The 23,877-nt window shown below is 30.8% G+C and overlaps 1 protein-coding gene across 1 annotated transcript in view; it reads left to right on the top strand.

Annotated features, from left to right (window-relative positions):
• Positions 1-23,877, top strand: part of LOC119684232 (metabotropic glutamate receptor 2) — a 35,051-nt gene that overhangs the window by 8,688 nt on the left and 2,486 nt on the right. The window contains exons 3-15 of the mRNA XM_038098236.1: positions 2,953-3,123; positions 3,739-3,883; positions 9,956-10,098; positions 11,276-11,384; positions 12,810-12,981; positions 13,260-13,366; positions 13,850-13,999; positions 17,702-17,835; positions 18,564-18,754; positions 19,229-19,363; positions 20,927-21,089; positions 21,323-21,536; positions 22,253-22,404. Of these exons, the coding sequence (XP_037954164.1) occupies positions 2,953-3,123; positions 3,739-3,883; positions 9,956-10,098; positions 11,276-11,384; positions 12,810-12,981; positions 13,260-13,366; positions 13,850-13,999; positions 17,702-17,835; positions 18,564-18,754; positions 19,229-19,363; positions 20,927-21,089; positions 21,323-21,536; positions 22,253-22,404 (1,986 nt within the window). The remainder of the gene's footprint in view (positions 1-2,952; positions 3,124-3,738; positions 3,884-9,955; positions 10,099-11,275; positions 11,385-12,809; positions 12,982-13,259; positions 13,367-13,849; positions 14,000-17,701; positions 17,836-18,563; positions 18,755-19,228; positions 19,364-20,926; positions 21,090-21,322; positions 21,537-22,252; positions 22,405-23,877) is intronic.

Here is a 23,877-nt window from a genome sequence, read left to right as displayed (position 1 = left end):
AATCAATCAAACATATCTGACTCGTTTTCTACATATCTGTTTATTAGAAATTATCTCTTTAGGCAAAATTTAAACAAAGACTATTCCAAAGTTATTAGAAGATTATTTCAAAAAATTTTTACAGACGGATGTAAAAATTCCGTTAATTCGGTAAATACTTTCAGTTCGATTATTAATAAAATTGATTGACTTAACCACCAAAATAATTGTTTATAATATTTATAAATTAAGAACCATTAGACATTAAATAACTGCAAATCCGTACAGTCCGAAAAAAAAACATCCAAGATATCTGGGCTGCTTGTGATGAACTTGATATCACTATTAAATACCTTCTCAAGCCTAATAAGAAAAACTATAAGAAGTTTATGGATGTAAATATTAAGTACACATCATTAGCCGTAAATATGAAAGCATATCATTGAACATAATCCATGGGTCATAGTATTAATCAAATTGTATAGATTATCAAAATAATATAAATGAAACGAAAATATAATCTGTAGTAAATAATGAACTCTAAGCTATTGCTTTACATAATTCTAAAATTATGTGTTCTATATTCTATATTACTTCTTTTGTACATTCCGATTAAATAAAATAAATCGTCTTTTCGAACGTGAAATCTTTATCAGTTCAGTTTATCAGTTATCAGTATAGTATAGTAGTATAGTTACTTTTATTACGTACTTTTAATTTTCCCATTAACTTTTAGTTAATCATAGTTTTAATGTTTTATCAAGATATCAATACTTTTTTAAGTAAACCTTTTACTAATGTATTTCAAATTATTATTTAAGACAGGTCCTCGCTCTTTAAAATTCAAGGTTCGTGGTTTCATAAACGCTTCACAAACAAGATTCTGACGTCAGAGCTTGCATTTAAGCTCTGCATTTAAAACAAAGAGAACTACTGTTTTGTTCCTCACTTTAATTTTTTCTGAACTTATGCGGCTATAGTCAAAATTAAATTTTTATAATTTTTCCTTGTTTTTAAATCTCACACCTTCCGAAATACTTTCACAAACTTTAAAGTACTTTCGCTACCACTTTTTCAACACTTTTTCAAAATAAATGTCGCAGCAGTTGTGGGACGTTCTGCTTAGTTCAGTTTAGTGCACACTAAGTTTGGTGTTCGTTGACATTAATGCAACTGCAGTGATGAATTTGAGAGGAAAATAATGGAAGGTCATACACAAGTCACTGGAATATTTGGTTTAGAGGATTAAAAAACACTTGCTTTTGCCCAACATTATTTTAGTGTACTTGCATTCACAATTCACAAAAGGGTTTGTTACTACTAGTATATCTACCTATGATCACCCTGCCATATAATTTAGTTTAAATCCCAAAAAATAATAATTTCATCACTAAGTGAAGGGATGATTTTGGAAAAAATAAAAATAGAAATGAAACAATTTTAGGAATCAAATTTGGAACTGATGAATAAAGATTATTAGTCGTATACAGTTTTAATCAAATGAGGCATATATATTCAATAAACACTTTTGTATAAATGATTACTGAAAATGTTATTTAAAACTAGCTTTAACCAAGCATTAACAAGATGCATTTTGAAAGATATTATACTTCTCATCATCTGAGTCGAGTTTAATATGCATCCACTTTCGATATGAATTTTCTTATTCTTAATGAAATGAGTACAGAAAATGAACTTTTGCGTGGCAGATATTCAGGAATACTAAATACTTACACTTAAATGAAACTATTATTGTTAAGTACATCTTTTCTTGCCGCACAATGCATAGTGTAGTGTTCTAGGAGAGTGTCTTAGCCATTCTTGTTTAAATTTTAATCACAGTGCACACTTTACTTCCCTTTAATAATCATAAAATATACAAAATTGCAGCACTTTAATCAACTTTCGTATTTTTCTTGAAAATATTCTTGCTGCAGGCAACAATTTATCTACTTAAATAAATTTCAGAATGCACTTGAGCGCAGTGCAGTAGTGTTAGTATTTTTTATCTCTCACATACAGTGCTCAAGAAGTGTACTTAACTTGTGAACATACTTGAAGTGCGCTGAAAGAGACATCAGATACCTTATATATACGAGTATTTATAATAAATTTGTTGACTTGAATTGATTTACATCTGTTCCACTACTATCTTTACCTATGTGGAGAGTATATATTGATGGTGCGCTTAGATATAGATAGATTTTATATAGTCTTATGGCATTTAATCTTCGGCAAAGCCAAAACGTATGCATTTTCTTATTCTATTTAATTGGTTAGAAATACTTTTTTTGGTTTTTGTTAGCAGGAGGAAAATCAGGAGGAAAAAACTATAATATTTCTATAAATTAATTTTATATATTTTATTGAATTGTATCTGATTTAATTCAGGATGTCATTTATTGTAAAGGTCAGCATTGCTCACGCCTGTGAAATGTCATCAACTTTGGTGAATTAATGGGCAAAAATTGCTTCAGCAAAAACTATTAAGCAGGAAACTCTTCCTTCCTCTTCCTTCCTATTCTGTGAGAATATTGTAATACATTAATTTTTCTGAACTTAATGTTCTTACTGTTATTTTACAAAATGAATTAAATATTTTACAACTCAGTTGAATTTTAAGAGAAAATTCTTAAAATCTTTTACTGCCCTTTTCAGTATATTTTTCACTCAGAAAATGGCAGAAATTAATCGTTTCGAAGCAAACCAACGCTCATCGCTCGATTTTTAATTAAAATTTTAATCTGTGAAGCATAGTTTCAAGAAATCATTTCTTCAGAATTATTTGCCAAAAGAGATAATCAATAAAACTGCATCAATTGTAATTGTCTTAAATTTATGTAAAACTATGCATAATTTAAAGCGCGGCAAACCAATATTAAAGTAAATCAAATTTAAAATCCTCCATCACTTTGTATTCTAAAGATTTGCTTTAAATTCTTTGCTCAAAATTTATTCTTTTTTGTTCCGCAGGTTTCGTTCTTCTCAACAAGTCCTGAGCTAAGTAACAAGCAACGTTTCGAGTATTTCACCCGCACAATACCTTCGGATCATTACCAAGTCAAGGCCATGGTCGAAATTGTGAAGCGCATGGGTTGGAGTTATGTGTCTATTATTTACGAAGAAAGTAACTACGGCATTAAGGTAAGTGTAATGTTTTAGAATTTAGCTTTTTCCTTACCTTACCTACTAGTACTTATACTTGTACATAAACTCAGAGATGCAACGGGCAGACAAGCAGATAAGCAAGTATTTAAACTTTCATAATTTTTCTCTTAAGACAATCATGTCATAGGTCCTTGGCACTTTATACAACGATATGCAGCAGGTTAAAAGCGAATGTCTGAAAAATACGAAAAATATGTCACAAAAGAGCACTTAAAGTTTGCAAAGCTAACTTTATATCCTTGCTGGAATAGATTGTGTCTTGCGGGACAGCAGGAGTATTATAGAAAAAATGTTATCCTAATTACGATTATCTGTACATAGAAAGACAACTTCAGTTTACTCATCTTAAAAAGTTAAAAGGGATAATAAAGTTTTTCTTAATGACCAATTAATTAATTAAAAAAATATGACCAAAACTTGATTCTTGCTTGATTGCGTTACCATTTCGGTAGTACTAATGCATTTCACTTCATTAATTCCAAACCAATTCAATTTTATAATTCTCATTTTATGTTCTTTTCTAATCTGAAATTTCTAGTTAGATTTACTTTTAATATGTGTTAGTATATAAACCTTTGATTAACATTTTAGGCTTTCGAAGAACTGGAGGAGTTGCTTGCGCGCCACAATATCTGCATCGCAATAAAAGAAAAACTTGTCAAGGACTCGGGCGTTGCTGAGGAAATAGCATATGATAATATCGTGCAAAAGCTCTTAACGAAGCCGCGTGCTCGAGGTAAGCATACTTACAGGATACTTATACTTATAGTGGAACTATATAACTAAAAAGTCTGTGAAATCAAAAGAATACATGTATAGAAAGTACGTCAAAGAACAAGGATTTCGAAATTACTACTTTCAAAAGCACTAAAAATTGTTCAAAGATAAGAGATGATATGAGTTATTTATTTTTTAAAATAACTTTTAGTTTGATTTTTTCAAAATATGCAGGACCTTTAATTGGTATTCATGCACAACATTCACTAAAGAAATGAGAATTGAATCGAGTAAATATATACTTTTTATATGTGAATTAAAATATAATTTCAGTTTAAATGGTAATAGTTTAAATGAATTTACATTAAAATATTACATTAGTTTAAGTAGCACTATTGGCACCACTGAAGACCGGAGGAAAATGTACCTTTTCTTAAACGACTGTTTCCATTAAAGTGTCAGGAAGTACTGAATCCAAACTTACTATTATTATGACGTTCACAACTAATCATTGACTAAGATTATCATTAGGAACTTAAACATATTGAACATCCCTTCAACAGCTCAAACGTTTTGAAAGATTTGAATTTAAGGACACTGGACAATGTATTTATAGTAATATCAATGGATTATATTATATTCTCGTTACTTGTTTAATATATCGTTTACATATCCAAAATAAATGAAGCACTTAACATAAATATGCTTTAAGATTCAGCATATTCGTACTCTTGCTTGTATCCTTTTTTATGGTCTATTTAATGAAATTTTACAATTTGTGGATTAAGTTTGATTACTGAGACAGTAAAAAGGTTAGACACGCCCTTTAATCACTGCACTGAATGTCAATTTATGCCGCCTGATTACAAAATAAAAATTGGGTTTATTTAGGAAGGAGAAGCAAAAGAAAAATGAATTGGCTTCTGCATTTTTTAAAGTCAAGAAAAGATTGCCACTTTTGTACGTAAGCCATTTATTACATTTCACAAAAAAGGACCAAAACAACAATCCCAAAAGCTGAAAGCCGATTTTCAATACGAAGTCTATTAATCACAATGACAAAGCACTTCAACAATTTAAAATTGCGCCTTTTCGAGGCTGATTTTCACACGCTTCAAAATGTCCTTAGGTGTGTGCATTGTGGGGGAACTTAAGTACACCGAATTCAAGATTTTTCTGATTAATATTTACTTGGATTTATAGGTACTTAAACTTTCACATATACCACCAGAACACGATATTGAGTATAAGTACATTAAGGATTTTTCTTACGTAAATAAATTCGCATTTAATGAGTTGTGCTAAGCTTCAGTACAGCAGCTGCAAAGGCTTCTGGCGTGTTAAACGTTAATTAATTTTATTGAATTAGAAGAGAAAATATTAATGAGTATCTGTGGGTTGACAATGGAAACTTTAATAAGCATTATATTAACCCACACAGTATATTGAAATCGAATTTTCTCTCTATGGTTATTAACATAAGCTGATTACTATGTGAACATGTGTGCACATTTTATTCTACTCCAAACGCATCATGCCCCATTTATCTCAACAGTAGCTACCAAAATATTAGATATCACATTTGGTCACTTATTGTATAAAACGAACTAATTAAATCCACTACGTAACACAATTAACTGATTTTTTTCATTTATTCGTTCTAACCTGACTTGACAATCACTGTCTGATAATTAACATTAAAAATAGAGTTGTTGGCTTCGTGATTTTGATGTGGCGGCACTATTTTAGTGAAATATGCCAAACATAACTATCTTCCAAGACATCCGATGAAATTCACAAATCAAAAATCCATTTTATTTTAAAAAGTCACTGTATAGTGTGGCATTTAATCTGGATTAGGTGGAAGTGACAGCTCTGTGCACCTAATCTGATTTAAGTACATCAAAAGCATGGGTTATGTCACTATTTAACTATTTAACTATTTAACTATTTCTATAAATTATGTATAGAATTATGCTTATTTGGACAATCTGTAAACTCTCGATACTTTTGAAAATGAACACATACGTCCATTATGATCCAGATTAGAAGCTATATCAAAGGGATCGACTGGGATAAGATGTTTGAATGATTGCTATGCGACAGCAATGTCCAAACACTATAGTGCACTGATATATCTAGAAGCTTGAAAAGTATCTACATCACAACTGTTATTTACGTGTCTCTTGACAAAAATTAACTCAGTTCCTAACACCTACTGTAAAGTAGATTGCAGATGCTTTCACGAATATTTTTTAGAAGTAATTATATTTTATAAGTATATCGTAGTTATTGCAAAATATAAAAGTTTAATTATAAAACAATTATCCATCAAATTTGCTGAAGTTAAATTTTGAAAATGCTTATATTAAATATTTTTACTAATCTTATATCATGTAATTCAGATTTCTTTTTATCCGTACAGGCGAAACAAAACAAAACACATTTAACAAGAGTAAAATGAATTGAATTAAGTTAAATATCCTTTGTCAATCAGAATAACACATACTTTTCCAATTTCCTGTATAAGTTTTCCGTTTCAGATAAAGTTAAATGAATCTTTTATTTCATAAGAAATTGTAAGGTACGAAGGAAGGATGTGCTTCCTAGCGCCATCTGTGACAACACATGTTGTAACATTTCTTCGTGTTTTTGTTTACTTCTCTGACGTGCGGATGTTGCGTGTGTATTCACTAATAATGCCATAAAGTTTCCAAATCGACTATAGAAACCAATATTGGAAGTTCGCCATTTCCTGTTGTTTCCCAAAGTGAATACTTTTTGGATTTGCTTTTTAAAGATTTTTATTTAATTTTTTATTTAAGATTACAAAAAAATTAAAAATTTATTTTAATTTTTAATTTAAACTAAATTGGACATTGATTTCTTTACTGAATAAACGAACCGACCAAAATCGTCTTGTCTTTTTAAAATTTAACTGTTGACATTCAAGTAATATAATGGGATCGGTTACAAGCAATAATTTATCCCTTCGTCTGAACACATTTCGTTTGATCGACACTGGAAAAAGCTTCACCTACTACACTTTTCTTGCAAATCTTTTTTTTTATTTAAAGTATGACCCAACAAATATCGGTAAAGCTTCTCTCAAATGAAGCTTAAGAATTCTTGGAATGAATATTTATTTTACTAAATAGTAACACGAATAAACCTTTATGTATTTGATAATGGTTTCCATAGAGATTGCTATAAGTATTAGAGTTTCTAAAATATATAAAGAACGTCTTCCTTAGGGTGAAGGTTTAAAATGTTTGCAGGTAAATTTAGCTGCCGTACTATGCAGATGACCATTTCATTTTTCCGGCTTAATATTTTGTTTTTGAGGAAGACCTGAATCAGACTTTATAGTAGTATTCTATGCTTGCAGTTGCTTTATATGTTAAGTAGCAATATTCATCAAAAATAAAGTTATAACCATCTTTTGTTAAGTAGGTGTAGAGTAACACTTAAGTTCAAGATCATAAATAGTGACAACTACATGTGCTATATTTTAACCTTTAAAGTTAAGATACTACTATTGGATTCTTAAAACAAGTCTAAATTTTGAAAATTTAAGGTTATTCTGAGGAGTACATACAATATTTTTTCTCGTCATTATTTTTAACCATTACGTTATAATGGATTCACGAAAGATCCTAATGCATTATGTTTAGTCTGATAATTCAGAAATTGACTACTGATTCTGCACTTTAAAAGCAGTATTCGCTTTTTATGTTTTGTTTAATAGTCCCATCAGTCCTAAACGTGCCTTAACTTAAAGTTTACATCACTACAATATTCTTATCCCTATCAGGAACAATATCAAGATAAAAAAAGTTACAATATTAAGAATTGTATAATTCGACTTCGATGGTTGATTTGCTTCTGCCTCACAGTAAATGAAATCGATGAGTTTGCTTTTTATTAAAGACAAAAGCACAATACCAGTGTCCTAGCGGAAACAGCGGATATGAGAAATTCGTAAGCAAAAAGTAAGTTGTGTAATGAAAATAGGATGTGTCGACAGCAGCTGCTCTATGCCATGTTATTGACTCCCTGAATATCATCAGTGCTAATACAAACAACAAAAAATAGGTTAGAAAAACAATGACCGGAATTACAATGACCAGAAATACTTGAGGCAATAAGTTGGAGTAGAAGAAAAAAATACTCGTGTCTGTTCCTGCTGCTGTTGGTGCCTGTGCTATAGCGAAGGTATAAAGCAGTGCACAATGTAATAGCAACAGCGGACATCTTCAAAAGCAGCAACATCAGCAACATCAGTAGCATTCAAGGCACCAGAAACAATGTGGCCATTATGCCAGCTATCATTAGCAGCCATTCGCAACAAAGTACGTCACTTGTGCGAGTACGCAACATCTCAGGATGAATTTGAAATAAATGTGCAGGCATTCAAGTGGAAATGCTCTGCTGACCCATCTATCGCCTCTTGAACATATTGCTTGCTACTGATTTGGGTGCTCTTTCCGCCAGTTCGAATTAAGCTGTTGGAAATTGGCTACTGTTGCCGAAGTTGAAGTAAAAACCGCTGCCATCGTTGCTTAAGATTTTGATAAGAGGTTCTTAAATTTGATTCATTCTACTTTATAAATTCTTACTTACTTCTTATTTGCTTCAAATATCACAACAATAAGCATATTTGTCATTATTTATTAGTCAACATTAACAGCAGACGTTAGACATATCTTTTAACAATGAACTTGTATTTATGTATTAAAATGGAACATTTTCACTCTCATTTCAGTACGTCTTACTTTCATTGTTCCCATTTGAATTCAATTTAGGCCACACTACAAACTCCAAGTGAAGTCACAAATTGATTAAGAGTCCTTAAGAAGATGTCAATTAATACGAATACTTGAATTTAAATACTATTTGTTTTAATTCAAGCCCAAGTGTGTAGCAATTAAGCTTGTATTCATAGATGTACATTGATACTTATATGGTGAAGGATATTAAATTATTTACGCACCAGTACTAAGTACTACAATTATAGTATTCTTAGTAAATGACTGTTAAGTAATTTAAATTGTACTCCTAATAAGATTAATAATTAATAATGTTAATCAAATAGTTTGTTTATAAAATACATGCTTTGGATTAAATTGAAAACATTCAAACAATCAGCCATACTTTTGTGATAATAGAATTAGGAGAACACATTCTTTGAAATAATCAAAAGAACTCGCAAATATTATTTCAATCATTTATTCCTTATAAAGGATCAAGGTTTATTAAAATAACTTAATCATTAATCACTACATAATTCGAGTTATCACGCTTAAGGTAATAAATACTTTATAGTCTCGTTTGATCTTTAAGGAAAGTTTCCGCAGTCAAGTTTCATTCGATTACAAATTACAAAAATTGAAACAAATTGAAAGAAAAGAATAGTATCGCTATTTGTATCGCCAGTACCATTTTGTGGCTTACGAAGTGGTAATTTCTTCTGACCTTTTCAGAAAGAATGGAAGAAATAAATCAAACCTATCACAATCAAAGTTTCTTATAGGAGCCTTTAATCTAAAATGATTAAAGAATTGTATGTCTCTAAGTAAAAATCTTTATATACATTTTGAAAAGCACTGTAAAGTTAAAGAATGACCTTACAAAACTGGGAACTTGCTGGTTTTGTAGAAGTCTCAAAACGCATTGATTCTCGGCATTTATAAATAAGCAGAAAAAGCATTTAGATAGACATTTAGATAGATTAAGATAGGTAACACAATAGATCTTCAGGTCACAGTTTATGGTTTCCACAATATCTTATAAATATATATATTAAATATAAATATAAATTTCATCTACTTATTTTAATTACTATATGGAAAAAATATTTACCTGATTCTTCTTTTTTCTATTAATAAAATATATTAAATTATTAAGTTAAACACCAAATAAAAGTAGTTTTTTTATTCTCTAACAATTTCTTTTGGTTATTGCTTTTGAATCATATCCATCCAACCCTTTCCAATTATTATTTGGAAATGTGCCAATAATCCATGTATCTATTTTACTTGATACATATTTGACTCTGCATAATCTATTTTATTATTTACACCATTTTTAGGCGCCATTATATTTGGTTCGGATCAGGAAGTGCGTGAAGTAATGCGAGCTGTTCGTCGCAACAATGCAACTGGTGCCTTTTCATGGATTGGGTCAGATGGTTGGAGTGCGCGGAATCTCGTTTCTGATGGCAACGAACCAGAGGTACTTAAAATTTTAAACATAAAAACAAAATAAAATTTCGACCAAATTATTACCACAACCATTACCATAAAATTAATGATCTTGCTCCACGCATGTACAAATTTCCACCGCAGACAATGTAAAAAATTATGAACTTTGGTACGAACAAATTTGATAAATGATTCCTGCGAGAATATGCATGAAGAAGATAATAACTGCAAAATGATAGATGAAAGCTGGCGAATGAACTTTAAGCAAAAACTCAAACACGATATTGTGGGAAAACAGTACAAACATATACGAGGATGTGCAGATATATGAAATATATATGCTTGTATTATATACATACAGCTTATGCAAACTCTCTACGAGTATGTACAGAATGGCCATAAAACGAGGCAATGATTGATTATTAAATAATTGAAATTAATTGTTCGTAAAAAAATTTATTAAACTGAGTAGTCAACTTTTAGGCGGAAACAATACAAATGATTGGGTTGCCATTTTAATATGTAATATATCATTGGAAATAGGGAGTGTTGAAACATTAACAATACGCACCAGTAGATTTATTTTTGTATTTTTATATTTACAGAAATAGATTACGTGATTAAGTAAAATATGGCTGTGTTAAATGACTATTTAATCGAACATTGTATATTTTAATGAATAAAATTCGATGGACATATGAATTCAGTAGATTATTTCACTGTTTAAAATCGGTTTTAACAAGAAATCCATTAATATATACACAAATTATAAAAAAATATATTCATATTATGAGCTTCAATAATCTCTAGTTTGCCATTTTATTACATGTTATGCTGCATAGTCATGCTGCATTCTACTGCGTTCTACGAAGTGAACTAGAAATTAACCTTAGTACTTCCTTAATAATTTTGTACTGTGCATTAAGACCTACCTTTAAATTTTTAAATATTTATGTACTTATATTTTATAAAGCTTTCAATATATATTTCTGTGTTCGAACTGTAACTTACTATAGGATATATCTGTTAAGTGTCGGCGATACTCAATTTTTACAAAAATATACATGTATGCAATAATTTGCTTCTAAAGTATTTAAAGATTCTTATATTTAAAGCAATCATTTTTAATACCAAAGAAAGAATTCATAATATTTTGGCCTCACATATCAACTTAAGTAAATTTTTTGAATATTTATAATATTTTCCAGGTTGAGGGAACACTTTCCGTACAACCTCAGGCCAATCCAGTAAGGGGTTTTGAAGAATATTTCCTCAATTTAACTGTTGAAAACAACCAACGCAATCCTTGGTTTGTAGGTAAGTAAATTTATCTAAAACACTATTTATACAAGATTATCATAAAGTAATGCATAGACATGTAAGTATCAAGTACTTATACTAAGAAATGTACTAATATTAGAGACAATATATTTCTCGAAACATATTATTTAATTCCTTTATAACAGGTAAATTAAATTAATTAACCTAAATATTTCTTAAATATGTTTATCCTACAACATACAACATACAATAACTTATACAACATATAATAAGACATTCGCTTAATCCTTATGTTACTCTTAAATTATTTGTACTTTAAGAAAACAGAAAGAAAATAAAAATTTTAATTATTCTCGGTATCAATCTCTATCTTATCCAAAAAAAATAAAAGTTATTTATTATGTTTGGTATCTAATTCGTCCAATCTTATAAACATTTTCTTAATATATTCGATTATTATCAGGTTAGATTAGACTTTAAAAATCTAACTAAGTCACTCTAAAACAACTATTGTGAAGTCCTTGAAATTATCAGGAGGAAACGACCTATACTAACAATAGTTTCCAAAATGGCTATGGCTCCATATAATTCATTCCAGTACGTTCCCAGGGGAACATTGGGCCATAGAGATTACAGTTGTACCTAACGAATTGATTCTCTTTAAACGTAAGTTTCGCACCTCCAAATCCGTTGTGCGTGCTGTCGAAGTAGTTGGATTCGTAGTATCAATACGGGTACCAATTGAAGATTGTAATGCCATCGGGTTTAGCGATGCCGGCGGTACCTTACTAAGCCCCGAGGAAGGCTCCATATAATATCGTTATTAAAACATTTGATTTTTTAGATGTAGTTAAGGAGATCCAATAAGTTAACTTTCGCTGAATCTGCTAGGCCGGCAAAGAAACAGTCTTTTGAACATTGAAACTGCTTCATTTCTAGTCGTAAGCAAAGACATAGAAAGAGATTGATAGATATTATTTACTAATATGAAATATTTCAAACAATGTAATAATTATTTGAGCTTTTAAATAAATGTTGTTTACTACTCTCAAAGAGAACTGAATAATTTAAATCAAAATATTTCGAGATTATTCAACTTTGCTTAATTATTCCAACATAATAAGACAAGATTACTGATTCAGAAATAAATTACTCAAAAACATTATTATTTATCAATGTAAGAGATATAACACAAAAGATCAATCATGGTCGCGGTGCTCTGCTCAAATGGGAGCTAATACCCTGTTCTTTCTTATCTAAGAGATATAACGCAGCGTGATTTAATTCCTCAGATAAACCTACACTCCATCAAACTGAAAAATTTATGAGAAGTATTTTCTTCTTTTTACAATATAAGGAATAATATAAGTTCATTGCTAATGTTACCTTAATATAACAAAAACAATGCAACTCAAACAGTGCCTGATTCTAGAAAATAAGTTTGTACTCTAAATATTGCAGAATTTTGGGAGGACCATTTTCAATGTCGCTATCCAGGTAGCTTCAGCACACCATACAACAACTATAATCGTACATGCACCACAAAGGAGAAACTTTCACGAGAAAATACTGACTTTGAGGACCAACTTCAATTCGTGAGTGATGCAGTTATGGCATTTGCATATGCTTTGAGGTGAGTTACTAGAAGTCAAGAGAATATATTAAAGACTTCACTTAGAAATTATATGATTTGTCAATGAAAATAACTTTCTTGGATCAAATCATTAATTTACAAATTAATTTGCTCAAATATATAAACGGGGAAAATAAGTTCCCCTTTTATTAAAAAAAATAGATTGGTTTGAATAAACCTTTAGATTTAAAATGTTTTTATATAAAATATTGTATCAACCATTATACTTAATACAAAACAAATTTAAAATATTTTTTACTGAAATCCATATTTTACAGGGATATGCATCGTGCTTTATGCGGTGGCAAACCCTTGCTATGTGATGCCATGAAGCCGACAAAAGGTGCCGATTTGCTGAGATTTTTGCGGAAGGTCGAGTTTCAAGGTAAGCCAAGCTACCATGAAATAACGATTTTAAAAGCTTAAAGACTTTTCTTGACACCAAACACATTTCGACTTACCCAGTCACTTAGTTTAACACTGCACATTTCCACAAGCTTAGCTCGTTAAGCGTTTAAGTGAAAAATTGGCTTCGTTATAGCGTATTGGGAGCTGAGAATATAAAGTTCGAGAGTGCAGTTTCGTAGCAGAAATGCTTTATTTTTATACTTCTATATTAGATTAGTTTTTAATTTACACAAAAGTTAAATTTTAAATGATTTAGCTTATAAAATTTCAAAATCAAGTAAAAGTTTTGATTTGATTTAAATAAACTTTCCCACAAGACCCACCCACATACATTTTACAACCAATTTTCTGGAAATTATAAGAAAAAAAATTATTAAATTACAAGCAAGAAAATTTATTTTTCCTTAAGTGTCAAAAAAAATTAATATTTTTTGCATTACTTGCCCTTATTTATTTCAAGGACTCAGTGGAGATGAGTTTCGATTTGATATAAATGGAGATGGGCCAGCTCGATACAACATAATCCATTTTAAGCAATCAGCAGAAGGACAATATCATTGGGTTAAAGTGGGTGAATATTACGAGGGCGAGTTACGTTTGAATATGTCAGGTAAGATTAAAATTTATTTCATAATCGCATTAATCGCACTGATTGATTAGTTAAAAATCCTTGAGTTCCTAATGCCAACGATTTTCATACATTAAAATATACATTGGTATTGCCTAATTACAGAATAAGTTTAATATTTTAAGTTATTTAAAAAAAAAGATTAATTAACTTAACTTTTATAATTACTTTTATCAGTAAACAATGATTGTCATTTTACACACAATAATTTTATACCTGCTCTCTCACTATGACGTTTGTCTTAATGAAAATGAAGTTCATGCCCTAAAATATAGGCGAACTGATATTAAAATTATTTTAGCGTCATTCAACTTAACAAATTTTGCCTATATCTTTCTTCAAGGACGTAGACGAAACATTAACTCACTGGGTAAAGACTCAAAGGCTGCTGTAACTTGAGATTCTATTTATACGGATTAATGTGGCAGAAGTAACTACAAATAGAAGTAGAAGTAGTTAATAAACTAACGACTTCTAAATATAATAAACTCATTCCTATTTCTGCCAGTTTCATACAATGATTGATTTACAGATCTGACTTCACACTTAAACCATAGGAACATGATTAAAGCATCTTATATCATGACATATGGTAAATTTTTCCGAATAAAACTTCCACAGCTCGTGTTTGCAGGTGTACTTGACGAGATGCCCGAATATGGGTTGTTATACTATCAAAGCCTGTCTAGATCAATATTCAAACATCTGAATTCACCTTCTAGTAACTTCAAACTAGAAACCAGTTACATATTTTCGTAGAAATACAAACATCTACTCTCCTCTTTCTCTTAATTCTAAATTAGTTTACATGGCGTGTTTGCTTAATTCTACCTTAAGTTGAGCGCTATTCTTCTACACTTCCATATGACTGCAATACTCATATACTATGTTACCACATAACTACAATACTTATACTACTACAATATTTGTGTTCTACAATGAATTTTAAAACATCCAAATTTGCACTGAATTTACAGTGAATATATTTTACAAGGGCTCTCTAACTAAGCGAAGGAAGCCGACCTCATCCACTCCACTAGCCTAACAACTAGCGCTAAAATGAACGTAAAATATATGCAATTTGAAGCATTTAATGAGATTCTATGAATAAAATTTAATAAACCAAAGAAGAAAACAAAAAATAATATACCTATATAAAAAATCATTGACACGGACTCTAGAAATTATTCACAAAGAAACCCTGAAAAAACTATAAATGAACTGGAATTGCGGTCCACTGTGGAATAATTTTTTAAATAAATATTTATTGGAAATGGAATTGTGAACAAAATCAAATGAATATTAAATGACACATCAGTTGTGTGAAGAATAATGAATTATTAAATGATATTTTAATTCCGTTCGATGCTACTACACAAAAGAAATTAATTGACTAAAAAACAATCATGCAAATATATCACCGTACTATTTTCAGTCTGTATATATGGATATGTGGAGTGCTTTCAGAATATATACATACACGTCAAAATTTCATTATGACAAGCAAAATTTTCAACAAATTTATATGGAAATCAATAATAATCCGTCACTAATCTGTACGGTGTTAATTAAATATAAACACGTGATACATTTAAAGTTCCACAAAATCTGTCACAAAATGTGAATGACAGCACTCTATCCTGATTTCGGTGATAAAAGGATACGGCATTGATTTTCGCAACAATGGTAATTACAGCTGCTACAGTTCGGCTTACTTTAATTCAGGATATTTTATGTTTTTAAATTTCATCATGGAAAATAGCACAGCTGAACGGTAGCATTCTTCTGTAAATGCTTTTACATCCAATATACACATACATAGCATATGTATGCTATTATGGAGATATTTTATTTTTCAACAGAAACAGAATTACTCTCAGCTTGCAGTAAACATATTGCATTGATTAAATTACAAGAAAATCCTTTACGTATCCTGTATCGTTGCAGTTGAAATCTCTGTCAATGACTTCGTTTGTAGTTATTCGGAATTCTTCCATGTTTGTGACAATCTGCTGATGGCATGCCTGAACTGTTGGGAGAATTACACATAACACACATTGTTTATTCTTCACTTAGTTCTTGTTTCAATTTTTATTGTTTGTGAAATTTTCCGTAAAGGAACTTTAAGTGGATTATTTGGATTCTACTATGTACTTACAAGAATGTTTTAAAATTACTAGGCACAAACTTTATTTTGGATTGGATTTAATGACATATTCTGATTTATAATCAACTTTTCTGAGTTGTTAAAGAGAGACCATTAAAATCAGTTAATATATTTAGAAACATTTAATGAAAATTATTTATCTAGGTTTGTATTCCATTCAAAAAATCTATTACGTAACTTAGTTAGTGATATTTATGGCTGAAAAGAGCAGCTCAAACTGAATGAGATAATACCATTCCCTGCAGATAAGCTAAAGAATCCATGCCGAATAGATCAAAAGTCAGAACTAGGGAGCTACTTATGCTGAACAGAAGTGGTATCCGACTTAACACAAGGTTTCTCACTAAGCATTGCGGATTCAAAAAGCATTTATCAAACCCAGATATTACTTGAGGCGATAACTGTAGACTTTATTACGAAAAAAATTAAACAGCAGAACATATTCTGTGTCACTGTGATAGTCTCGCCAGATTCAGATATCGAGTGGCGTACTAGAACTACAGCACGCTGAGTGTGGGTCAAATTAAGAAATATTTAAAAAAAGTGTAGTTGCTCAGTTTCAAAAATAGTGCTTCAAACTATCCTTAAATTGTTTGCAGGTGAGTTGCTTACTTCAAAATCAACATAGAGGTTTAATTCCACCTGCTATGAAGAGCTATAGGTTAATACGTATTATTATTATTGTTGTCGGATCTATTGTGCTTTCTTCTGGGTTTAGAGTAGATCTCTAAGCCCTGTTGCGTCAATAAAAAGGAGTATAGAACCTACTTTACGGTAGGATAATACGTATCTCACAGGCGAATAAATTAGTAAACTTAGTTTTAGAATGACTACAAAATAAGTCAAAATAATTTTAAAATTAGCATACTTCAAATATTTATCACTAGAATCATATCATTGTTTTACAATCATGGTTAAAAGCATTATTTCTGATTTTATTAAAATTTGTGCATATTTATATCCGCCCTAGCAATACGGTCTATGTGTACCATGTACTTTCTAAGGCGTTTTTCGAGTTAATATAGCTGCTAGTTTAAAGTATGACAATGATTTCTTCATATCGCAGTATGTAGAGATATTAAGACTTACTTAACCGACTTAACTAATTTAAAATTTGTTCGATAGTTTCAAAATTTAATATGCATTTACGTTTATCATACGTAATTAGGTTAGGTTATACTGATGATCCTAGGGGGATCCACTTAGGCCCATAGGCACATTGTGCTACCGTATTATTGATAATAATCACTAACTGCAGCTTAAATGAGATTAATTTATTAGTTTATATATAAAATTTAATTAATTTTATTTAATTAATTTTATTTAATTAATTCATTTAAATGATATTAACCAAAATTACAATATGTACAATAAAAACTAAAGATAGTTATTCTCTTGCAATCTATAATTTCTTATATTTAACTTATATTATATTACATTATTTATTGTATTTAAGCTTAAAACGAATGATTTATTTAAATGTAAGCCATTTGTGATTTATATATGTGCATCCACAGAAGTGCAATTTAAACTGTTGCATCCGAAGCCACCTGAGTCCGTGTGCAGTCTGCCATGCGAACGTGGTCAAGCGAAAAAATATGTTGAGGGCGAAAGCTGTTGTTGGCACTGTTTCAACTGCTCCATGTACCAAGTAAGTGAACAGAATGAATCCAAAAGAAACCACTGGAATTGAATAACCATGAAATTCAATTTATTTGTGCAAATTTTTTTCACATCGGAAATTTATTTGAAAATTAGAATCATGAAAAGATTTTGCTGAGAACACAACAAAAGCTATATTATTGCATTTCTATGAGAATTCTCAGATAAATTGAATTTAAAATATTATTGGCTAGTGTTTTAATTTAAGAACTTCAGTACATAGAGAAACATTTAAAGAATGAAATACACATATAAATAAGATATTGTTTAATAAAATAAAATTTGTTAACAAAATTTTTTAAGTGTAAAAATTTAATATAAAAGAAACTTTCAAACGATATATAATAACACTAAGAATCTATGAGATACTTTACAAGTATCAGCTTATGCATTATCATTATCATTATCGAACATATCAACAATATTATCGGAATTATTGTAAAAATACAAATTTTTCATCATGCCCGTCTATTGAAGTGGACAACAAATCATTTTCCTCTTACTATAGCGAACTTATCCTTCTTATCCTTTACATAAAAACGCCATTATCGATACAATGTTAAGTAAATAAAGAAATCATTAGTCAATAGTATAAAATACGTAGTAAATAGATACGTTGTTACCTTGGAACAATAAAATACAGCAAAAGATCTGCTGACATTGACATTTTATTTGTGTTTTGTTAAACTGTTTTCCCAACTTGTTTATTTTTCATAGATACGACATCCAATGGATGAGACACAATGTCTTACATGTAAACTAGGCACCCTGCCCGATATCAGCAAACAATTTTGCCAGACAATACCGGAAGTTTACTTACGCCCAGAATCAGCCTGGGCGATTGGAGCTATGGCATTTAGTGCAACTGGCATATTGGTGACGCTTTTTGTTGTGGGTGTATTTGTTAGGTGAGTGGAAAATATATATATAACATAAGCCATAAGAAAGGATATGACAATCTTAAACAAATCTTGAATAAATTGCTTAAGTATTAAATATGTAAGTTATTTATAGATTTCAGTTTTACTCAAGCTTAAATACTTATTTTAATACCTTTTTATGTTATTTCAAAAATAACCCAAAATAACTGAAAACAAATTAAAAAGTTAACCAAAAACCATTAAAAATTTCATTTTGAAGTCAAGCAGCTGCCAGCAAAAATTTTAAATCTTCATTAGCAAATTTTTACGAGTTTTTGGTTAAGGAATTGGTTGGTTGGTCGAATATTGTTTCTTGCAGTTTAACTTCAAACTGCTACAGCGGCATTTTATGGCCTCATAATAAATTTGCCGGCAACAGAAATCATAAAAAATGCCTCTCGTGTTAATTCCGCATTTTTACAGCATAAAAGCCTGAATAATGGCGAACTTGTATACTTTTAGGCACAATGACACTCCAATTGTTCGCGCTTCTGGCCGGGAACTGAGCTATATTCTTTTAGCGGGTATTTTAATGTGTTATGCAGTTACTTTTGCTTTGGTGCTGAAGCCAACGAACATTGTGTGCGCTATACAACGGTAAGTAAGAGAAAAGTATTCATTTTTAGACTAAGTAACCTCAAATGTATACCTAAGCTCATAGGGACCTTTGGTGGTTTATAATAAAATAGGGCTTTTTAACTTCACACCTCGATATAACTACTTCATACAACTTCTTCATCTATGCAACCATCACCACAAGATGAAACTGTTTGAGATTGCAGAATGTCACCTCTGACGAAAGCGGAATAAGACTTCTATTCATATTGCTTGTAACTGTCTAGATTTTACCTGAAGAGGGAAAAGGATACTGTGGTGGGAGCTTCCAGTGCCGTCTGATATTAGAGAAATACTCTGACCTTTATATATATATATATATATATATATAAATATATATATACTGAATCTTTTCACTCCTAGGAGGAGCATAGGTCCGCATATTTATTACGGTATTCATATTCCTTGTGACTGTCTAGATTTTACCTGAAGATGGAAAAGGATGCTGTGGTGGGAGCTTCCAGTGCCGTCTGATATTAGAGAAATACTCTGGCCTTTACTTAAGTATATACAGATATATATATACTGATTCTTTTAACTCCTATGAGGAGCATAGGGCCGCATATTTATTACGGTTTCGTTAATCAGTTGGTTTAAGATTGATTGGTTCTGGTGTTGGTGCTGCCAACTGTTGCCTCCAGATCGACAGTAAATATTGTGACAGTACTTCTTTTGAAGGTATACGAGCGCCGTTGTTGACCAGTTACGGTTGCTCCGTCGTCATCTCTTTTACAGACTCCTGTCTAAGCATGTAACTCTATCCGCAACCTACCACCTCAAAATATCCAGTGGGTAGCTTGCAGGTAGGGGTTTTTAAGGAAGTGACCTTCTTCCAACTGTTTGGTCCGCGGGAGATATTTTATTTCCCTCCTGCCATCCGATAACGGGAAAGGTATCCGCGACGCGTCCTCTAGGGATTACAGCCTCCCCCGAGGAAGGGGGAGGTGGCAAAGTGTTTTTTATTTAACTTTTCTCAGCTGTAGGATGAAAGATCTATCTGAATCGGTTTGCATCACTGGAAACTTAAAGTAACTTCGTAGTAATGACAAAGAGAAAAGCATTTAGTTTATTTTTATAGAATTTTTGAAGATGTCAAAGCTATTAATAAATAAAATGAAAATCGAAATTAAAATAAATAAGCAATTTGTTAAAAAGCAATTTAAGAACTCTATGCCCTTTTTCCAAAGAGAAGCCAAACATTATCTCTTGTAGTTACAATGTACAACGGACTAAACACATAGATATAAATATATATAATAATATATAGAGATGATAGTGCCGATTTCTAATGCAATTTTTATTTAAATGACGTCATGATGTTGTGATTTTCAATAATTAAAAAATTTGTATAAAAAATTAAAATATAAAATATGGACTCAATTCAATTTTATTTATGCATCACTCCTTTCGATATCAACAGTTTCAAGCTGTTATAAAAACATTAATATTATAAATATGCGAAATTTTATGTTATGTTTATGCAAATTAAACATTATTGAATCAATTTATAATTAATTTTTTTTTTAATAATTTACTTATTCACAGCTTCAGCGTGGGATTCTGTTTCACGGTTGTCTATGCTGCACTACTCACAAAAACGAACCGCATAGCTCGAATTTTCAAAGCTGGAAAGCAATCTGCGAAGCGCCCTTCCTTCATCAGCCCAAAATCACAGCTGGTTATTTGCTCGTTTCTAATATTTGTGCAGGTGTGAACAATTTTTCTAATTATTTTATTTATATATAGATAATATAAAATTTTATAAATATTACACAAAAATAAATATAAAATAATTTGAAATAAATTGAACTATTGTATTTCACACATTTAATGTTTCTGTTTACAATTCGAAATATAAAAATGAAAAAAAGTAAAAATGAAAAAATAAAAAACAAAAAATGCCAGAAGCACTTAGATACTTTTGTTCTGACCATTTCCCAGATACTTATCAATGGCGTTTGGATGGTGATTGCTCCGTCGCATGCCATGTACCATCACCCAACGCGTGAGGATAACCTGCTTGTCTGTGACTCGTACATTGATGCATCCTACATGATTGCGTTCTTCTACCCAATCGTGCTAATTGTGATTTGCACTGTTTACGCAGTGCTAACACGTAAAATACCAGAAGCATTTAATGAATCAAAACATATTGGTAAGTAAACACAAATAATACAGAAGGAAATGTATGATGTGCTTTTAGTTTCTAGTTCATAATAAAGCATTGAGATACTTATCTACACAGATTAATTGAAGCGTTAAGTGAAATTTGTCAGAGAAATTCCTCATGCGAGGAAAGTAACTACATTAATTTTAGGAATACTTTTAAAAAATCCAATATAAATTAATATGTATCTATATTAAAATATAGCTGTGATGATAATGCATCTTTTCTGCTTTAGACTTAGACAAATTGATGTTATATTAATAGCACTTAAACAAGTATCTGATACATACAATTTTCTTTATTACTCTATTCTATGTCAACTTCAAATTAATTTGCTTCAACAACATTGCGGAACATTTATTACGTCTGCACACATCAATGAAATTAATGATGGTACTAAAATACTTCGCTCATATGTACCTGGAATTTGTGGAATTTGTGGCTACGACCAATTATGTTCAACAATAATGGCGACCATTCTATCCACACTAATGGCAACAATAACGAAACCAAATGTTAATAAAATTTGTTATATGTTGTACGGTTGTTCGGTTGTTCGTTTGTTCGGTCTATGTCTGCTGTCGCTATTTTGGTTAATGTTCCCACCGTTCCTGGTACTGCCGTTCATGCTGGCGCTGGTGCTGGTGCTGTTGCTGGTGCTGGTACTGCAATCTTTTGTAATTGCTTTATCGTTTCCCTCAAAGGATTTACAATGTACACAACATGCGTCATTTGGTTAGCATTTGTGCCACTTTATTTTGGCACTGCTAACCATGTGCCTCTGAGAATAACATCCATGTCGGTTACCATCAGCTTGTCGGCGAGCGTAACAATAGCGTGTCTGTTTTCGCCAAAGGTAAGTGATTTACTCCGCACTCAGTCGTTATTTTTAGATATTAAATAATTTAAACTTTATATAAAAATTTAGATATTGTTCCTTTGGGAAATCATATGTCATGCAAGTTGATGTGGTTTCCAAAATTACGTTATTAAATATAGTTAATTTCCTTAATTTCATTGTTAGTAAAGAAATTGTTGATGCGAACAATAAAAGGAAAATATTTTATTTTATCTACTTAAAGAAATTTTATTATACCTCAAGTGGTATATCTTAACAACGGAACTATTTTAATAACATAAAATGAAGACAATTGTAAGAAAGTCGTAGAGCATTGTTTTTCAGTAACATCCTTGATTATTTCAACTTCTCACAATATGACTTAACTAATGATAACTCTCTCTCATTATATCATATTAGCTAAAATGGTGACTTGTGTTTATAATCAATGAAGAATATTGTATTTAAAATTAATCCGACTAAAGGTTATTACATCGAATAAAATGTGAAGGAGGAAAATAAATAATTTTTTTACAAAATATTTTTTACAGTGTGTCATATGCATATTCCCTGCAATTAACTATAAAGTGAGCTACAAACTGAATTTCAGACACATTTTAGATTTAGTTTCTTAAACCTACACACATAACCTGTCCCAAATCCGATCTAACAAGTTCTAGAAATACTCTTAACGCAGACATATGTTGGTGTGCACTTTCTTCTCTTGCGTACTTTAACTTAAGCACAAAGTCGTCAACTTCAGTTTGGGGTGTAGCCTGAAGTAGCATAGAGACAAATTAGTTAACTAGGACGGATGATTAATAAGAAAGTTTCCTGTTTTAGTCAAGATTTCACATACCATTTTTCACACAGTTTTGTGCAAAAAGAATCAACAACCTTTCTCGATATTGCGGTTGAGCTCATCAAATTCTGGCCATACAATAGATATAGATATAGATAGATAAATAGCATCTTACGTCGACTATGTGACTTTTTTGAATAAATATACTGTACATGATTCTCTTGCAGTCAAAGAAAACAGCCAGCCTTGTATTGATTTTGCTCTTAAAAAGAAAAATTTATTCTCTTTGGTGTTTCTAATGACTTACATCCCCGTGTGCATTCTTGCTCACCAGATTCCTCTTCGAACAAAATCCGATTAAAAGTGTTTTTAGCAGTTATAATCGATTATCACTACGAAATCGACTAAACTAACCATAGAGTTACAAAGGGAAATGGGTTATAGTATTTTGGAGGTAAGACATGCCTGTCGTAAGGGGCGACTGATACTTAATAGCCCACACCCATTAATATTTTGAGTATAAATGTTAGTGATTGAGTTTCATTAACAGCACGCAACCGGAGGTATTAATCTAGTAACACAAGTGTCAGGACCCACAGTGTCAGCCGAGCTGAGTAAATGAGATTGGCTTAAATAATTTCCTTAAATAAGATTATCGTGGTGGCTGTGGTTAGAACTCAAAGTTATGT

Source organism: Teleopsis dalmanni, chromosome 2 (assembly GCF_002237135.1).
Source record: "Teleopsis dalmanni isolate 2A chromosome 2, ASM223713v2, whole genome shotgun sequence".
Lineage (NCBI taxonomy): Eukaryota > Metazoa > Arthropoda > Insecta > Diptera > Diopsidae > Teleopsis > Teleopsis dalmanni.
This window is presented reverse-complemented; position numbering and strand designations above follow the sequence as displayed.